Raw genomic sequence first — 20161 nt, 5'->3', positions numbered from 1 at the left:
AAAATCTCAATCTCGTTCACTCATTGCACAATGCCAATAGCTCACGCTGAGACTCGTCTCTTTCTTTGATGAAAATGTGGACCCAGGCATTGGAACATTGTTCCCCGATTTTCCAAGTGGAGCGCTTTGGCAAGTTCGCCTTGGTCTTGGCAAGGGTTCTTTCGATCCAGTAATCGTGGCGCCATATTTCGTGGCGGATCAAGCTTTGGGATGGGAAACCCCTTGGTCTTTGTCTTATCTTCCAAATCATTGGGGACAGGAAAATAAAGTATTACTCAACGTGTCGCCATTATCACACACCTCGATAGGTAAAGAAACTTGGCAAACACGAATGTCGTCTTCATCTGGCTTTATGCAAATATGGATCGTTTGTAATTGTGTCCTTAGAGCCCTGAGGCGTCTGCGGTTGGAGGGAAAATGGCCTTTCATAGTGAGCGCCTGGTTGGTTTTTGCGGCAGGTTTCCCAAATTAAATTATGCGACAATGATTCTCATCGTCAAGGGACCACGGTCGTCCGACGAAAAAGACGATGTCTTTGTCTTGCCATTCTTTCCGTCTTTATTCGACCAGACTTGGGAGCCATTTCGGGTTTAATGCAAACCCAAGAAGCAAGAGGCGTCGTCCTCGCTATCTGTGGCTGGCTGGTCTTTTAAGCACACCAGGGACACATGATGTTATTATTAAGAGCCCAGCTTCATTAGACAGTCCTCAATTTGCATGAAAAAGGGAGGCCCAATGAATTGGAAGTTTTGTCATTATTTCGGAGGAACAAGCTCAATGGGGACGGGGACCAAGAGCAAAAATATGTACTGTGCATGCACCAGACAGATACATACATATGAAGGAGCAACTACATACTAAATGAGACCAGTTTGTCTTAGTGATGTGTCTATCCTTTCTCGATCGTCTCGTTCGACCATGTTTTGAATAATTGCTTATGTTTTTGTCTTGAGCTCAGAGTTGAGGGCCTGAGGCCCAATCTCAACCCTGTAGTGTACGACGACATGCTTGGTCGGCCCAAAAGTTAAGTGGATGTAAATTTGGAAACCTTTTTATGCATTGTCTTTGCCGCTAATATTTGGGCTATCATGAGGTGGGACCTTAACATCATCGGGTCGTCATCCATCATTGGATTCATTCCCAACCGAAACCCAAAGGCGGTATTTACATATTAAGAATCACTCTGCGGGTTTTCTTGTCTTCTTCTTCCTTGGCTGCGAGGACTTTGCGGAAAATGCTTGGCTTTTCGAATTTCATTCTTTTTCACGAGGCCACGATTTTGTGGTCGATATGAATCCGTGGTTGGTGACCTTGTGTATTGAAAAAAGAAATCAAGATGCTGACGTTTCATCTGTTCAGCCGTGCATTCCATTGAGGCGGCTCTCAAATGAGCGCTAAAAACAGTTTACCAAAACCATTTACCAAAACACCTCGACAATCAATCCTGTCTTTTCATTCAAAGCCAGAAGCATTCTTCAGCTTCAGGAAGACAAAGACTTCTTCAATTGCTTAAACTTATCCTATCCTTCCTTTCAAGACAGCTTCTTCCTGAACCATCCATCTATCCATCCATCTATTCATGCATTCGCTCACATACACACACACAAACACACACACACCCTGACTTACATTTACCAGGACAGTCATCAAATGCGTTGAATATTCCAGCTCATCACGTGTCGACAGTCTCCTAGGAACATGCCTTCGTGTATCGAGACCAATGTGAGTACACACTGTTCCGAGATTTCACTCTGGGAAAATCATCGAAACCCCCTGGAGTGTTCTGAACGTCGGAAGTGGGCCTTTGGTATCGCATTTCGGTTATTTGATGAAGTTTTGAGTCATTTCCGCTCTGATTCACCCGAGTCGACGGCCTCGTGGGTTACCTTGACGCCCTGATCAAGATGTTGAGGACTTCATTTTGAGTAATTGTTAGTTGCGATAACTGGAGCCTATTTGAAGGAATGAGAACGAGCCTCAAGGTTGATTTCGCACTCGCCTCCCAGTGTTCCGTGCTGTATGTGCACTTTGTAGGTATGTACGTATGTATGTATATGTACATTGTAGTGAACAATTGTAGGCTACTCTCATGCTGAACAAACAGTTTATGGTGGGAGAAGGTAGGAGCACCACCACCACTCAAGTTGAGCCCTTTGCATTGCTTGATTGAGATCGTAAAGTATGATTAAAGGGGAAAATCTGAGACATCGCATTTCAAGTACATCACAAGGTGCCCTGGAAATGCTGAGTAAGACAACGAGAAAATGTTGTAGAAATGGCCAAGATTAGCACGGATGGCCAAGGTCGATGGCAGGAAAAGTGATTTCAGGTGCCAGATACGCAGTTGGCCATCAAGATACGTAGATCTGGCAAGTAAATAATCAAATGGGAGGAGGAGAGGCTCCCTAAAATGGCCCAGCAAAAACGCTGAAGGCCGGGCAAGGCTACCCAAGGCGAAATACGTAATGCAGTCCTTCGACCAAATGACCAGAATGCCAAACTAAAAAAAATAGAATGCGGTCTTGGTGTGGTGGTTCTTGCGGCTCTTATCAACTCGTCTCGCTCTCATATACCAGTCAGCCAACCAGTCAGATACTAGTCACTTCATGTCGCTATTTGTGTCGCTTCTGGGACAAAGTTGCCAAAAGAACCACCGCAATGGCAAAATACTTGCTTTTTCTTGGGACAGATCAGAAACGATGGAACATGACGAGGAAAGTGGTGAGCTCTGGATTACCATCAACCAAACTATGACTTTGCTTAACGCTTCGGAATGTCAAGGCCACAGTATTCTTTTGGAACCAGATGTCTTTCTTGCCTTCTCGTTGGCAAATTCCGAGCATTTGATTGCTCATACCCGCTCATAAATACCTCTCTGTAGCTGGATCCAAATTCAATTTGCCCCCCTGGAGCCTTCAGCATTCCATGTAGTCGGATGTTTGGACCTCATCCTACCAACCCAACATCAATAGAGACCCATTTATTTCAAATGAAATGGTCCAGACCCTCTTCTCTCATTTTGTACAAATGGCCTCCCTTTGGCAGTTCCATCTACTTATCCCTTCGTAACCTAGGCCAGAGATTGAAATACTAGTATACTCAAAATCTGGATGGATCGCTATGGCTACAGATTTTTTGCTTTTAATTGACCCATTTGTCCACGGAACATGCATTCCGTTTTGACTTGCATCTGTTGAATGTGGGCCGGATCTGATGCTCTAGATCATGGCAGGTTTTCTCGTCATCCGTTCTGGTTGAGTACTGTTCTAGTTCGTCTGGAATACGTAGTAAAGGGATGGTTGTGTCGCAAACATTTGCCAGCATCATTCTTGTTCAGCTCGTCTATCATCAGCGATTTCAGAGAAGGATGCTCTCAACTTTCACTCTCATTATGACATGGTGTTGGTTGGATCGTCTTGTTGTTAGTTGGTACACGTGAAAGGAGTAACATTGGCATCCATTTAATATTCCATCGTCAATCTGAAGTTCTTGAAGCAGAAATGCCTTTGTTGTGAATGTGATGCGTGAAAAGACTTCAATCGAAGAGAAACACTCGTATTAAGGATGGATCCGTTTCTTGACGGAGAGAACTTTATTGGATCCCTCTGCCTGACTCACAATGAATGCTCTGCTAGCTGTGGATTGAACCATTCTCCCGAGGATGATTACCATGGTTTGAGTCATCCAAACGGCGTCTCTTCAATTGAGAAAACACAGCCTCACTATGTTCAAACTCGAGGAAGAAAATGGCAATTTTATTCATGGTTTCAGAAGATTAGCACTTGAACAGGATTGCGAAGAATGAAGGTGAAAACGGCAATCCACTTTTGCCTCCTCAACTTGAAAGTACGCGTACAAAACTACGACGCCCTCCTCCCTTGTTATTCTCTTTCATTGTGAATGGTTGTTTTCTCCGCCGCTCAACAGAATGTAATTGAATCTAAGGCTGGCAATAAAACAGTTGGCAAATATGATTCTGTCTGTTCGCATGAACCCGATTTTTTCTTCTTTTTGCTCTCTCTCTCTGTTCGTTGGCCGTCCATTGAAATCTCTTTGTGGCCGTGTGAGATAGCGAATTGTTCAAAAGACTCTCCCCCCCTTTTTGTGACCCGTATTAGCCTCTATTATTGATAAGATCTCCTCCTTGGTTGCTTGGTCCTTGCTTCGTGCGCTTTTTCTTTGAATTGAACAGAGATGAACTCTACAATGAGTGAGCTACGGACGAGTTGGCTTTTATTGCTGCTGCCCAAGAATGGTCCGGATAGGCGAATAAAGTCGCTTTTTGAGGTCACTGCATGCACCAAAATCCCTTCTTGCCTCGTTGATAAACATGGGAGAATGGGAACTCGGGTCAATGGCAGATTTATATCACTTCGAGATCTGTCTGCTACCTAATCCATCCAACTTCCAGATCGAACATCGCACATCCAACCTCTTGACCCACAACACGCCTGATTCGTCGTCGTCGTCGTCGACTTCGACACCAAAGTTGGAAAATCCTTCCTTTGTTCCACATCCGTCTTTTGTTACGAGTTCGTTTCACATTCGAATGTGGGGGGACATTTGGTGGCTAATCTCCCAAATATCGGGTTACGAACGCGTCCATCCAAACGTGCATTCTCACACTCGTCATAAAAATCCTGCCTCGTCTTTGTGCCGCTTTCTGTACTGTTTGTATTCACAATCCACAGCGTATAGAAGTGCTATTCGAGATTCGAGTTAGCAGATGTTACGAAGAAACAGAGAGAAAAAAAATCGAACAGATTGGTCCCCAAGTAAACTTAGTACCACTCTATCGATGGAAAATGGATGGATGAATGGCTTGTGAAAATGGGGAGAATCTATGCGTGATGGTGTGTGTGTGTGCGTGCAGAAAAATTATGCTCGAAATCACTTTGTTCCCCTTTGGTTGTGTGTGATGATTCTCGCGAAAGGGACTCAACCATGAAGAATAGCCGCTTCATGGCCCGGAACTGCTCTTTGTGTGAAATAACCACTTGGCACCACTTGGTACACATACATTTCAACCATAGCGAACAAGGAAAAACATGGAACCGCCCATGGCTGACCCAAACTCGGGTGGACTCGAAATGCCGCTTTTTTGTCATTAAAGGTTGTGAGAGGTCAAAGACCTTGAAGTTGAACGTGGTTATTTGATCTGTGAAGCCTCTCAACGACATTTGGTTTTTAGTACTATCGGATCCTTAATTTCTCTCTTTCTCTATTTCAGGTGAGATTTGCGTTTTCATTCGTTGTCCCATCGATCAGATACTGTCGTCAAAGTTAGCCTCATTATCTCATTGAGGATGGACGAGCTCGAATCAGAATGAGACAACCGTCGGTTTGTTCACAGTCACTCTCTCGAATTGGTCAAAATTGAAGCAACGGAAGAAGGCCTCGAGGATCTAGTGCATTGTGCACAATAGTAGTAGTAGTAGCATCCTCGGTTCACTCGCCCCATTTTTGTTTTCATGGAGGGCCTCAATTTCTGAGAAGCTTGTTTCCATCTCCACTTCGGTGAGATTGCTTGCCATCCTTGGACAAAGTTTTCCAATCATTCTGTCGGAGGAAATTTTGCCAGGACTCAATTGAGAGGAGTTCAAAAGAGAAGCGAAGGCTGCAGAAAATATCCATCAATGGTCAAAGGATGAAAAAGTCGATGAATTTCGTTCGGAGAAAGCGCGCAAAAGCAAAAAGTTCTCCTTTACCAGTCTCCAATCGAGATCTGAAGTGCAATAGGGATGGACGGAGAAGCACTTGAACTATATAAATTTAGCTTTAAGTTAGTGGTGGGTGGGGAAAGTTCATTCCCAGGAGAGGAACATTGACATGCGACGAGTATTGGGAAACATTTTATCCACGGATTCTTTGAAATAGCGCGCATGGTATTCTCGAATTGAGACTGATTTTTAGTGGTCGTTTATGTAAACTTCTTTTGCCTATTCTAATGGTTAAATCAATCTACATTTGTGGCGATTTCAAAAAGAGCTAAATCGTCACCACCCTCATGTGCAATTGTTTATGCATACCGATGTGGAAGGCCTGGTTTTCGTAGTAAGCCGCTCTTTTTCTTGTGTTTACGATGTTAGTTCTTGGAAGCCCGAGCTTACAACATAATTTCTTCTTCTGTCATCCAGCTTCTCAAATAGGGACATAAACAAAAAATATGGCTTTTTTCCCCCTTTCTCGAAAAGTAAAGAAGTAAAGCCCCCACCTCGATTTGCGTCTCTGTTTCCATTGTGGACGAAAATCCGCATTTCCGGCTTTTTTACCATGGAAATGTCGAATTTATGGGTTTCGAATTGTGTACCGCTCAAAATTTTCCAAAAACCAACTGCAACAATCGACTTGTTTCAAAGGCCAAAGAGGAAAACGTTTTTCTTTTCTTTTATAACGCCAATATAATGTATCGTTCAACCCTTAAATACCAAGTCCAATAACACATGTTGCCTATCCCTATCGATCGGAGATCACTTTCCGTGAGGAAAAGACAGACGAAATTCTGCTCATCCAAGCAAGATTATCGAAAAAAGGTCAAGCCGCCAGCTATCTTCACAGCAAATCGGCTCCGAAAGTGCGCCACTCCCACCTAATGGGAGTAAAGCACTCCAATGGAAGGAGTACGTACATTGAAGCCTAACCAATGACGAGCAGAAGATTATGTTGCAGATCATGAGTGATGGATGGGAAATGTGTTCACCGTTCAGACATCAGTTTGCTCTGAAGACACGTGGAGTGAAGGCAGGCCTGAAGGGGTTATGTTATCGTCTCAAGACAAGTTCAAAAGGCTATATCATTGATGTCATCAGATGGAGCATCCATTTCTCTCTGTCTCTCCATGGAATGAGAGGATTTTTGCAAACCTTGCAACTTTCGTCTTCTGGTCTTATCGAATTGCCAAAACTTGGAAGACGAATCGGATGAGGAGGAGCGGACTTATCGTTTCCAATTTCTCTCCCAAGAGAGAGAAAATTGCTTTAGAATCCCAGATGAATCTCGGCACTCCCTCCCGACTTCATTTTCCATTTGATTGGAAGAGCGGGAGTGAAAGAAAGAAGCATTTTGCTTGGCTCCGTTCGAAACCACAGCCCTTGAGTTGCGTCCTATAAAAATCGCCAAGGACTGCTAACAATGAAATCCCAAGAGCAATTTCATTCAAGCCATTTGTTATCCCGGATCCACAGAATGACCGGAGCTGCGGGATTCTATTAAGATGGTAACTTCCTGTGGACTTTTTTAGGGGTGCTCCCTCATTCCACAATATGTGCAAGAAGCCACTCGCATCTACCTACTCCAGTATACCTCTGACCAACCAACCGACCGACCAACCAACCAAGCTACCAACTCATAGTGCTCGGTGGCCCTGTGGTGAACCCGAATTGCCGCCTACCCTACCTTATCTCGTTCTTGCTCGCTCGATTCCGGGGCAAAAAAAAGTGGCCCAAGAGCTTCACGGTCTGTCTCCATTTCCGAAAAGGGGGAGGAGAACGTCCATGGGTTAGTGGCTATCTATCCACCCTGGGTTCTTTGTTCTTTTTGTCCCTCTCGCTTTGGTGGAGCACTCTCCTCTCTGGCTTGAGGACGTGTGTTCCTTTCCTGTTTGAGCAATGAGATCCATCTCATTTCCAACCCCTTTGTTTCGGTTCCATTTCCTATACCTCAAGTTATTAAGAACGAGGTACGAAGAAAGAGCATGCAGGATGCGGTTGAAAACTGCATCAAAGTGATCCTTCTGTGCCCTTGAACCAGTTTTGTTTGGAACAGACTTGAGGGCTCGTACATCTCTGTGGTGAAGTGCATTTTCGGTTTCAATGAAGCTCGTGTTTGGTAACAGAATGAGTGATACCTATCCCTTTACCACTTTGAATACACTCTTCAGCTTTAGTACACACACACACACAGACACACACACTGTAATACAGCACTCTTTGCACAGGGCCCTTACAAGTGAGCTAGCATCGAATGTTCCGTTTTTTAGATTGTCATATTCTCCGACATGTGTGTGTGTGTGTGTGCATGTGTGAGATGGTCTGGCAATTTTGGGAAGTCATGCAATGAAAGTTAACAAGTCGGCTTTTGGTACTTGGAGAGGGCTCTCCATGTGAAAAAGATGGCAATTTCGGTACAGTGACTCCCGAGTCACTTTGAGCAACTGGCATTAAAAATTGAAGATGGAAAGGGGGGTGAAATGATCATGGAACACTTTCGTATTTCCCGAACGAGAAGAACAAGAGGGAAAGGGATTGCTTGGAATATCGACCACCGACAGTTTTGGAACGAGGAGCGAAATGAAACGAATCTTGCCAGTGCATAACACTAGATACAGTTTGTTCTGATTACAATTACATTATTAAATCAATACTCTAGTCTTGGCTTCTACCATTTACGAGTTACTTGTTAAGAATCAAGACTGCGCATGGTCAATGAAATGTTGAGCCCACATGGCTTATTAATGGGTTGATGAGCTCACATTTGTGACTTGTAATATGATGTCATAGTGCTCTTTCGACCTTGTTCCGAATGTGTGTGTTCAAAAAACTCAGCCGGCAATGAATTTTGCCAACCAAGAAGGTCAGAACCGGATCTCAGACGGTTCTGGCCCTGTCTGGTCTTTCTGATTTGGCCTTTACAAGCTGTATTGCAAGTGGGATTCCGGCGGAATTCTCGGGGAGGAGAGGGGAAACCGAAGCCAGAGAGAGACTGAGTTCGAAGAGGGGGGAGGTGTGGGAGAAAGTTGTGTAAATTGGATTTCCTCCCGCTGCCTCTGGCCTCAAAATTCTTTTGGTATATCAGGAAAGTTTCGAATTCGAACAATGCTTTCTCTCTTTCTCTCTCTACGGTGAGGTGTATGTACGTGTTGAGGGAGAAGAAGGTGGGCGAGGCCGAGGGGCAAAAACAAGTTCGCGAAATATGTGTCAATAGCAGGCTTTTTAATCAAGACGACAACACATTTACCTCCAAACCGACTTTTTGGCCGGGAAAATACCCTGGAGATCCAACCTTGGGACCATCTCGAAATGATAGCAAATATTTGCTTTGGAGGCTGTTCCACTTTTTCCTCGTTTCCTGGTTGTTCCATTTCGCTAATTCAATAACTCGATCCCTTCCCCTTCTTTCTCGGGAAAGTAGAAGACTGGAAGGTTCCAAACCCTCCAACCGGCTCCACCCTGTTCCATACCAATGGACCAGGGACCATGCCAACGACTGTTTCTTTTGCCAACTACGCTAATTATCAACAATCAACCAAGCGGGGTTCGAGCTGTAAAATGAAAATTGCACTCTCCCCATGTGTGCAATACAACATGCCATGGTGGGAACATGGAACACTCGGATTCGACCAAGGGGAACGAAAACTGAATGACTGACAAGAAGATTCATTCTAACCCCAACCACAATACACATGATGATGATGATGATGATGATGATGGAAAAGAGTTGCTTGCATTTAGCTCACGGTGAAATTCTGGATAATGTTTGTGGGGAAATGGAGCGAGCGAGTCACAAGGCTGAGTTGTTATCTCTGAGCCCCTGAACTCACTTTGGATCGACAGGTTTATGGCTTTATTGGCATACTTTAGACTGTCGAGTGCTTTTTTGGGGGGTGCAATTTCATGCAAGCTAACTTCTATCGAAGGAGTTGTTTCTTTCTCGTTCTCCTAGGCCTGTAAACCGTGGGTGAGTTGGCAAATATTTAGATAACCCGCCCAGATAAAAGAAGCAAAACCCCCGTTTTTATTCACTCCGATTGTGACACAATTTAACGTGCTCAATCCAAGTGGACTCAGCTTAGTTCCCAAGATTTTCGTTTGTCACTCCAACTTTTTGCGGCTTTTGTTGTCTTGCTTCTTCTGGCGACTCATGTCTTGATTTGCATCTCCAGTCCCAACCAAAGGGGGATCAAATTGCTACTTGAACCAAAGCTTCAGAGCGGAAACAGTCCAACCTACCGTACATAACAAAAATGTGTTTAATCCAATGAATGAATCTGAAATGGCCCTTTGCTTTATGAGCAAATCTTCCAATACAAATGTACTGTATTATTGAAAGTGAAAAATTCGAAGCCTCCTCAGACGACCAACGAAGCCCTCTGTTTGTTGATCTTTATCCATCAAAGAATGGAATGATGGACTCTGCTCGTGAGCAAATTGTTATTTTAATGGCTTTAGATTGAATTTTTTGAATAGTGCCGAACATCCTGTTGGTGTTTTGATTTGTCTTGGCCCCATTGAGCAATCCTTGGATGCAGTCATGGATTGAAAAGATCATGACTCGACCGGGTTCAGCACTGCCATTAAGAGCAAAAAAGTCTTCATTCACATCGTTTCGGTCCTAAGCTAGCACTAGCCTTGATTTTTGGGGCCACAGAACACAGAAATTTGCTACGTAAAACCAAAAGCAAAGCAGCAACACGCAAACGCTTGTACTGTATTCAAGGATACTCGATCCACCCAGGGAAACATCAGGTCCAACAGGGAGTGCATGCAGCCCGTCAAAGAGCTCTTTGTTCGGGGTCCCCTCTCTTCCCCTTGATACCCCTTTTACCTCTCCCATGAGAGTGACGGTGACCATTGAGTGGCAAAAAGCCTGTAGTATTCAATATGGCGTATACTCGTCGCGCTTGTAGTACACTATACTAGTAGGTAGGCAGAATGTATACAAGAAGGGTTTCAACCCATATCATGTTACGACTTCTACCTAATGGACCCTCATTAAATTTTCACGAGGCTTCCATGCCAAGAGCCCACAGAATGAGACAGGGGAAGGCTCTTTTGTTGCTCTTGTCCTATTTCAATTTCGAACAATTGAACCGGAAAGGCACAATTATTCTTGTTGCAAACTATCGTCAGAAAGGACTCCTTGCCCCTTGTCCAAGTTTCCTCTGCTCAACTGAAGTCACATAGTTGACCATTTGTCTTCATAGATGGTTTATCATCGTTATCAGTGTTGCTATTATCGCACGTAGGGTGAGCTTCAGTCTGAAGACGAACTCGATGTTGATGTTGAAAATTATGATGATGATGATCGTAGTGGCATTAGGGGCTGGTGCTCGGATTAAGCCATGGCGATGCATGGCTATTTGTGAGCAAAGTCACCAAGAAAACAAGGGCCCCAAATGGACGGAAATCGACGAGTGAATGATATTTAATTGCCACCTTTGAACTGAAGCAACGCCCTCGGGGACGAAACACGGTATGGAGCACGGTTGTTCAAGCATACATACACCCGGTCGCCTAGGATAAGAACTTCTGAATTGATCTTGATGATCATTATCATCATCATCATCATCATCATCATCATCATCATCATCATCCCTATCACCATCATCCTCATCGAACCTGTACAAAACTGGCTCGAGATGTGAGTGAGTCAAATTGGACTTCCTCATTCATGGCAGAGGATCAAAGACCCGGCGTTCTATGCGTTCATTGCGCAGCGGGCAAATCCCCATTTTCCGGCATTTGGCAAATCATGACTTGTGAACTCTGAAATGCCATTTTTGTTGCCTTTGATGATGGAGGCATCCTTCTCATTTGGTAACCCTCACTTGATCTAGCAGTACGTACTAGTACGCCAAGGACACGCTTGAAACTACATTTTCCCGTCATTACACGCCAATGCTGTCGTTGGGAAAGAAGAAGCGAGGCCCGATTTCTTTTCTATGTACCTTAGCCTCTTCCCTATTCCCATTTACTGGTCGCACGAACACTACCTACATATCGGGGCTAGACAATGAACAGGAGCATTGTTCAGGGGTGTTCAACATCATAATAGAATGTGGGGAGGCAAAGAGAATGTACGTTATATACGAGTATGTGTGTATATACTCACGCACACCCCACAGATGCAAATTTATGGCTTCACGTGCTTCAGGTCACTCTCCCACCCAATTGACTCGTTCCATTCCCCATAGTATGTATGTCAGTGCGAATTATTTCCAGGCGACGACTTGCAAGATCGGGTTAGTTAGCATCCTTCGTTCCATCAAACTATTTTTACTGTCAGACTGGGTGAGAGTCGCACGGGAATTGAGTACATTGATCGAGAAAGAAGGGAGGGAACGACGACAACGTGTTTATTTTTCTCAAGTTGAACACGCTTGTTTGCCAAAAAAAACTCATCGTTCAAATGATGAGATTGCCAGAAAGCCACTCTCTCTTTCTCTCTCTCACTCTCCCTGTCCATTTCTCCTAACTTGCGTGTGTGAGTGTGGCGTAAAGAAGGTCTTCTTGGAAGAGAATCCCGCCACGGAAGGATGAGCCTCCGAGGACTAATCCCTGGCCTTGAAGATCCGAGATTCCAGGGTTACCATGGAGAGAAGGCCAGAGCTGAGGGGATCTAGTCTCTCGGTTGATCTGACCAGTGCGAATGCCCAGGTGGAATATGAATGAAGCAGATCTGAGAAACAATGAGGTGAATGAGATGCAGGAGATTCCAGTACGACTACCATGGCAACCCTGATCTAAAGGTTGTGATCTGTGCCAGAAAATGGACTCGATTGGAGATGGTGGCAAGACCAACAACTCGACTTGTTTCAGCCCCTTCTCGGCTCTCCTCAGCACTTCTTCTTCTTCTTTCTTCCAAGTGCCAATGAATGGCTTCTTCATCCTTGGTTTTGGCGGCGAAATTAAGACCCCCGACGAGCCACAGAAACAAAACATTTGAACCGGGTTTCCTCGAGTGCGTCGGGAAATGCCAATTTCACTTCATCTCACCAAATATTTGTCGGTACTTTGTAGTGAGTGCGAGTACGTTCTGTACTGACTGCTTGGGTTAAGTCGTATTGCAGGTAGATGCCGGATCTTGTATTCTACCGATTTCGACAGGCCATCCATGCAAGACAAGTCGTGACATCACCGATCAACAATCAGAGTTTTCATCTTATTTTTTGTGTCAAATCATCCTTGGCCTAGCTAGCTGGTTGTGATATCTCTCTCTCTCTCTCTCTCTCTCTCACTTGTTCGCTTTCCACTGGCAGGCGCCAAATTATAATCGCAAGCAACGAAGGTGTTATTTTATCAGTGAGAATGGCGTCGTGTGGCTCGAATTGACACACTTTGAATAGGACTCCAGCTCAAGGAAAACCTATTATCTCTATTTTGGGATCCAACTTTCACGGGGATATTCATTCACGTGGGAAGACGGGGGTCTTCCCTTTTTACGTAAACACCTAGTTTTCTTATCCTTTCGGAAACTGGTTCAAAGAACTTTGGAGCATAGATTTTAGAAAAATACTGACTTGCATATCTCATCTGACTTGTACAAAATGCCAGCAGTATTTTTCTTCACCAAGTTTTGAAGCACGTCATCATTCCCTTAAGCTGTAAATGTAATTAAATGTCAAGATTGAAAATAAGAAGGTTTCAAATCAGAAATCCTCAACACAGCAAAAAGAACCTGAAGTTTCTCTCGTAGATATTGTTCAATGATCGCCTCAGAGGTTGGTTGATGAAACACATAACAAAGAGACCATCGATTGCACGTTACTTGCCCCTCATTTCCCCGGTTAATTGGCCGATCTGGTTTTGGTCTCTTTTTTTCTTTCTTTTCCCACTGAAAAGAAACCTTCTTTTGGCAGCTGTCTCCCTCCCTAAAAATGTGGATGCTCGCACACATGCTTTCATTCACATACACTGAATGGATCCTCAATGGTTCAATATTTTGTCTGGATCTAGACTTATGCAGCGGAATTAATTCCCGTCTGTCTAAATAATCTATTCATCAGGAACATCGGAAACTGACCAGTTTTCATTGCAGAGTAAACCATTCGTTTGGGAGTTGCCAGACTAGTAAGTTGGTTGCGTGGTTGGCTGCGTGGTTAGTTGGGTGGTTGGACCGTCGACTTGTGACGACAGCCGTGAAAATGGCCTTTTGTTCTCATAGACTCCTTGGTGTACTTTGGATTTAACCAAGAGACAAACTTTTTCAAAATTAGGACGGGATGAAACCAGCTGGGAGGAACCCCTCGGATTTCAAGTCTTTCATGATTAGAACGAAAGTAAAAGTTCTAATAAGAGGATCATTGTTCTCCAACTGAAACATTTCTAAGGAAAGATGGGCAGTCAGCTCACGTTCCGTCGTACTTGTACAAATAGTGCCTGGCTGTTATGTCGAGAACTTGTTCCCCAGAGTGCTCAAGCCCTCTTCATTAGGAATCGACATTGATTCTCCTTGCCAAAAAGGGGCCCCCAAGGAGGAGGCCCTCGTTCTCTTAGCTATTCGATGAGTGAGCGGAGTCAGTGAGCGAAGAAGAAGAAATTTGAGAACCTTTCTTTACAATCACGGCATGTTTGGTGCACTCTGAAGTTTACACCACTCAAAGTTCACTTCAATCTCTCTCGACAATGAATCGTGCCGTGTCAATGAGTCGCCCAAATTGGCTAGCCAGCAATTATTCATTGCCTTTTGCGGAGGCTCCGAATCGTGTTTTCTTCTCACACTTCTACTCCCTCGAGGAAAGAGGATCCTTCCAATGCGTTTGGTGTTGTTGTTCCGGGAAGGTGAGATCTTTTGTGAACTCCTGAACCTATCCATTTGCCTGTCTTACACCTACCTACCTTATGTTCATATATGGTCAAGAAGGAAGTGAATTATTCGATAACCACTCGCAATCCATTGTAAACGCCCGCCAATTTGCATCCGTAGATCATGCATGGTTGTTCTCCGTTATGTATCGCTTCATTCTTGACGTTGACATTTTGGTGGAATCCACGGAGTCATGTCGGTGCACGGCTTCGTGCCAAATCCATCCCATTCTTCCAGACACCATCATTTCAGCTGGACATTGTTACCTCTCAATGGATTTCAGGCCATACCGGGCAACTATGCCATTTTTTCTGGTCCATTCTGCATTGAAAGCGCCGTAGGGATTGGTCTGATACCCATTACCCTTTCAAGCACTAGAAGGCAAATTATAGGCCTCTTAGGCCGACATGGTTCCTTTCGATATGCATTGATTCCCAATTAGGCCGGTGCATGTCGTTTCTGCTATGTTGACTGTGCAACACCGTTGATTGCTTGGGCAATAATAAGCTAGGAGATTCTGAATATCCCTGAAGTATGGCCTGTTTACTCCTCAAGGAATTGACCACCTTTGACCAAAAAGACAGCATATCATACTGTTATTGCCCTAAGGGCTTCAGTGGTTGCATTTGCAAAAATTTCCGACATTCCGATGCTTTTGACTTGTTCCAAAGTTCAATTTTAGTTTCAAGTCGACATGATGGTTGTTCCCATTGGGCTATCCAAATATTGAAGCTCCATCCACATTTCTATTCACGTCCCTTGTGTACTTGATCTTTTCGTTTCCCTCTCGCTCGTCTTCTTGATCAGCATGATGATGATCATCATCATCATCATCATCCTCTTCTTCTTCTTCATTATTGCGAGTACAGTACCTTTCTGTTATGGCTTGAGTGCTTCGCTTGGGGAATTGAGATGGGAATGAATTCAGAAGTTCCATTTTGAAATGGCCATGAATTGAGAATAACAATAATTTAGGTGGCATTGCATCTTGAAACGACGACGACGACCTGGATCGTGCACGTCCGTCTTGGCCATGATTTTCATGCCTACTACGTACATACGTAGTACACTCACTATGACAGGAGAATGGACTGAGAAGCCCAACATGTTGCACGATCTTGTGGTACTCTATGAGGAGAAGGTGCCTTCTCGTTTTTCCTGAGGTTGATGATGATAATGATGATATTATTGATGATGCTAATGAAGAATCCGAAGAAGAACAAGAAATGAGAAATTCACCCATGAATAACAAAATAAGGGGAGGCGATTATCTCGAGAGGTTTGGTGCACTACCCAATGCATATCGTACCAATTACCAACATGGAGAATTGAATTTGCTATTTCCAAGTCTTCATCACGTCAACACGGTCTTCCTGCTAGGCCTGCTATGCAAGCACAATTGGGTAGTCGAGCGTGCAATCGTTGGTGGTGCACCCTGCATACTACTACGCAGCCACACTCCTTCTGTGTACTACTACATAGAACAGCAGGCACACATGCATGGTCACTGAATAATTGCCTTAGATTCTCGATTCAATTAACTGAATGTCAATAGCAATCTCATGAATGTTTGGCTAAGACAGATGAGAAGGGCACAAGCACACAAGATCACAACTCATGCACCAAAACAACTTCATTCCCAATGTTTGATTCCATCCAAACCACGTGGGCTCAAGGTCCAAATGTGAGTTTCCAGCAGAAAATTCCCATACGCATTGAACGACTCACATTATATGCAGATCTATTTCACTACTTTGGCCAGCAATATTTTTCACTTCTCCCTCCTGGACATATCCCTAATGACTCATTAGAAGATGTCAACCATAGATTATCAGAGAGAGAACACGTGTCTCGTCGTTAATTATTACGTCACCCACTGTACATAGTGCGGTTGCTTGCTCTGCATTCATGCTGTTTCCTATAGAGTGTGGTTCGAAACGGGAGATTGCCAAGCTTATGAACGAACTTGAAGCCGCATCCAGCCAACCAAGGTCAAGATAATCTCTGCACACAGACTGTTCTAATTGGTTGTACAAGTACTACAAGGTAGTACTCGTCCAATGGCCATGCCACGAGGTGCAGTACGTGCTTGATACCGAAGAAGAGTAACGACGACTCGTCTTCCATGACCTTAAGAGGTCTTCCTCTCTTTCTTGTTGTTCGTTCCCGTCTTTTCTTGGCCTTTCTGCTCGATCAAGCCTGAAATCACACATTGGAGCTGCAGTATTAATGATGGGCCACATTCTATCGAAATGCCCGGAAAAATGAGCAACAATTCAGAACGAAGGTCTGGCGAGATGGGTTTTATACTAAATTAGCCTTTCGAACATCCGCCTGGAGGCTAGCTGGTACGGCAATGCTGATTGACCTTCTCAAGTGGCGAAGGACCTCTAAATATCTTGATGAAGCCTCATGAATAGACATTTCCTTGGGAAGTGTGGAATTACCGAGCAACCTTGGGATATTATGCTGTTATGCAACATTTGGCCTTTTCAGCAATATCCGTTCTCCGATTCGATGATTTCACATGGCTCGGAGTACGTTCTGAACATTGTACGTACACGAATGTCCTGATTGTTGAACATTGAGAATTTACTCGATGTCGATGTAATGAACGAGTACCTGTCCTACAGAGCTTGTCTCCGGCGAGATTTTTTTTCTTGGCGGACTTACTTATCGCTTCTAGGAATACAATCCCCAGTGCTTGAAGACGGAAAATGCGTAATTCCATATTCATATGATATTTATTCCACCAATGAATTGGAGTTCGCAGATCTGGCTAGGCCTTAAATGTAGGGTTGATCGGGAATTTGGGTCAAAAACTTGTCCAAGGTTTTGACTCAAAACCTGCTACAGGATGAACGCCAACGTATTTTCTACAAATATATTAGAGGGAGGCGAATTGAGCAATGACGTAGCGCGAGAAAGAAGAGATGAAAGTACTTGGAGGGAAATTTGTGGAAGAAATTCAATTGTGAAATTGTAAATTATCGGTGAGCTGCACCCTTCAAGGATAATGAAGGATTAGTAGAGCAAAGTCAGGGAAAAATGGACTCAATGATAGTAATTTGGAGGTGGTCCGTTGATCAAGAAAAATGATTGGAGCTCAATTCTCAAGCTTCAACGAACGGGTCGAGCGATTGGTCGATACGGCTGACATTGAAAACTTCAAAATTAGCCGAACCTTGTGGGAAATCTGAGCTGAGATTTTATCAATATTTAATACTGATGATTTTTTAATCACCCCGTCCGTATCTCCCTTTTTTGGTTGGCTAAAAACACGCTCACTTACTTACTAGAACCGATGAAGCGGAAATAGATTCACTCACTGATTTGCACACTGTTAAGCATTGACTGGTATTTTACTATTGTATACATGCCACATTCAGTAGGAGTTCATAATCAAGCCGGCAATTAAACTCCCACATGGGCAAGCACAAAAAAGGAGACCCTCCTAAAACGGCATTCATGCCCTCTACAGTAATTGCATTGGAACCTGACGTTCAACATTGTCCTGGTTGTCTATTTCAGATCACATTTCCGGCACCCTCCATTCTTTGGCGATGAGGATTTCCGAGCGGGTGGATCCGGATCGGGCAAGAACTGCTGTGGAGTTCACGTAACTCAAACTGTCTCCATCCGATGGTTTATTGTTATGATCGCCTTCTTGGGGATTTGCTGCTCCGTGGTTGGCACGGTCTTGGGGGCCTTAAAGGCCTCCGGACGAGAACATCTCACCGTATCCTTACTCATGATAGGTGAGCAAAACGCGTTCTCACAATGATAGGAATATTTGAATGAAATGCTGTTGATTGATCCAATGAATGGCGTCGGAAATTGGTTTGATTTTTTGGGGATTTTGCGATACTCCTATTCAACTGTACGAGGATATCATGATTTATTCAGTTTTCATTACTCAGTTTGAATGGTGCACTGAATATTATTGATTCGAGTTCAATCTAAAGTTGATATCCCCTATCAAAAAGTCAATGAAAAATAAAAGTTACAAGCAATCAATAGATAGAAGGGTAAAAGTGGGTGAATTGAATTTCAAATAGATCTCGTGCCAAACGAGGTATGGCAATTTGCTCAAAAAAAAAATTAATCTCCATTTTAGTGTTTGCTGGATATGTACTGCACTTTAATCGAAACTATTGATCATTTGAAGGTTACAGATTTGAAGTTCTAAAACTTCGATCCTCCCATTATCATGGCATCAAGACATGTAGTATAGTATATATAAAGCGAGTGTCCTTTTTCGTTTTATGCCTTCTTTCCTAAATCAGAAAGAACTTTCTTTCAATTTCACAGACCTATCAAAGATCAGCCTTTTGTTATGGAGCCATGCCCTTTTTGAAGCTGGCAGGGCTCGACAATCGGATTGCTATTTACCTACGGTAGTTAATGGTCATAAAATTGCCAAAGCCATCAATTCAATGGGAGAAATAAAAAATGCTAACAGGGAGTGGCAAATCGAACTTCACGGTGGGCTCGAGTTTGTTCAGATCAATCCCAAATAAGATCGGACAGAGTTCGTGAATGCACGAACGACTACTTGATGTCCGGTTAGATCCCCTTGGTTAACAATCAATATGTGTGAAATGCGATCCTGTCTGAACTGTTTCTTGCCGAGGTGGATCCAATGAGAGATAATGTTCCATTCTTCGTCAAATTCATATTGGTCACAGCTGTGTTTCTCATCTCTCACTCGTCACAGAGATCAGATCAGACTCGTGAAGTTTAAACTAGGCATCGTGCATTTTTCCATTACTCAGGCCCCGAAATGGGGTGAATCCAATTCATTGCATCGAAGATCGAGCCAAGAACCGTCTTGTTAGCTGGGGAAGATCAGATGTTCAAGGCATTTCTAATTGAGATTTTCTCTCCATTTTTGGGTTTGTCAAGGCCCATAAAACTTCATTGCACGTCTCTCCACGACCATGATGCAGAAAGAGAAGGGGGAGTTGCTTGTTTATGTACAGTTTAACTTGATCTACCATGTGCTCGGGAATGGCATTCGATTTTGCTGCAGTCAATATCCACGCTCTGGATCACTATCTTGCATTTCATTGAGATCCGACTCTGGCTTGTCATTTATCCCCAGCTAAATTGAGCGTCTGAAGGCATTCTCTCCCCAAGCCCAGGATTTATTGTACTCCTTTAGCTCTCCATAGAGAAGCTGGAACTAAGAAGTCACGCATGGTTACAAAAGAAGGAGGCCCTTTTTTCACATTGTGCAACATCACTTGTCCGTCTACTCCACTGATCGCAAATTCTTTTCCCACACAATACTGTTCGTAGACCTCAGGCTTTTGATAGCGCAATATTCGCGTAGTAGCTATATGTCATCGAATGAAAGTCAGATGAAACCATGATTTCAAATTGCCCCATTCTAGCGAAAGCATGCTCATCACGAAATGCTCTCGGTCGATGTCAGGTTCATTTTCCCCGATATATACAGTACACACATATGGGCGATGCCAAATCTGGGCCTTGCAAATTTCATGATGACGTTAAGAATTTGTTTGAAACAGTGGGATATAATTGCTTAATGTGTCATCACAATCATTGGTGTGTATAATTATCCTCTCCATCCCAAAAAAGGTGAGGAAAAAACTCTTACGTGGTAGAGATGTCA

At 43.7% G+C, this 20161-nt stretch overlaps 1 protein-coding gene across 2 annotated transcripts in view; it reads left to right on the top strand.

Moving 5' to 3' along the window:
• The window catches only part of LOC131879454 (uncharacterized), a 64083-nt gene that overhangs the window by 41422 nt on the left and 2500 nt on the right, over positions 1–20161 (top strand). For both annotated transcript variants that reach the window (XM_059225794.1, XM_059225786.1), the window contains one exon: positions 18055–18281. In XM_059225794.1, coding sequence (XP_059081777.1) covers positions 18055–18281 — 227 coding nt within the window. The remainder of the gene's footprint in view (positions 1–18054; positions 18282–20161) is intronic.

The sequence above is a fragment of the Tigriopus californicus genome, chromosome 1 (genome assembly GCF_007210705.1).
Source record: "Tigriopus californicus strain San Diego chromosome 1, Tcal_SD_v2.1, whole genome shotgun sequence".
Taxonomy (NCBI): domain Eukaryota; kingdom Metazoa; phylum Arthropoda; class Copepoda; order Harpacticoida; family Harpacticidae; genus Tigriopus; species Tigriopus californicus.
The sequence above is the reverse complement of the archived record's forward strand: the minus strand, read 5'-3'. Positions and strand labels throughout refer to the sequence as shown.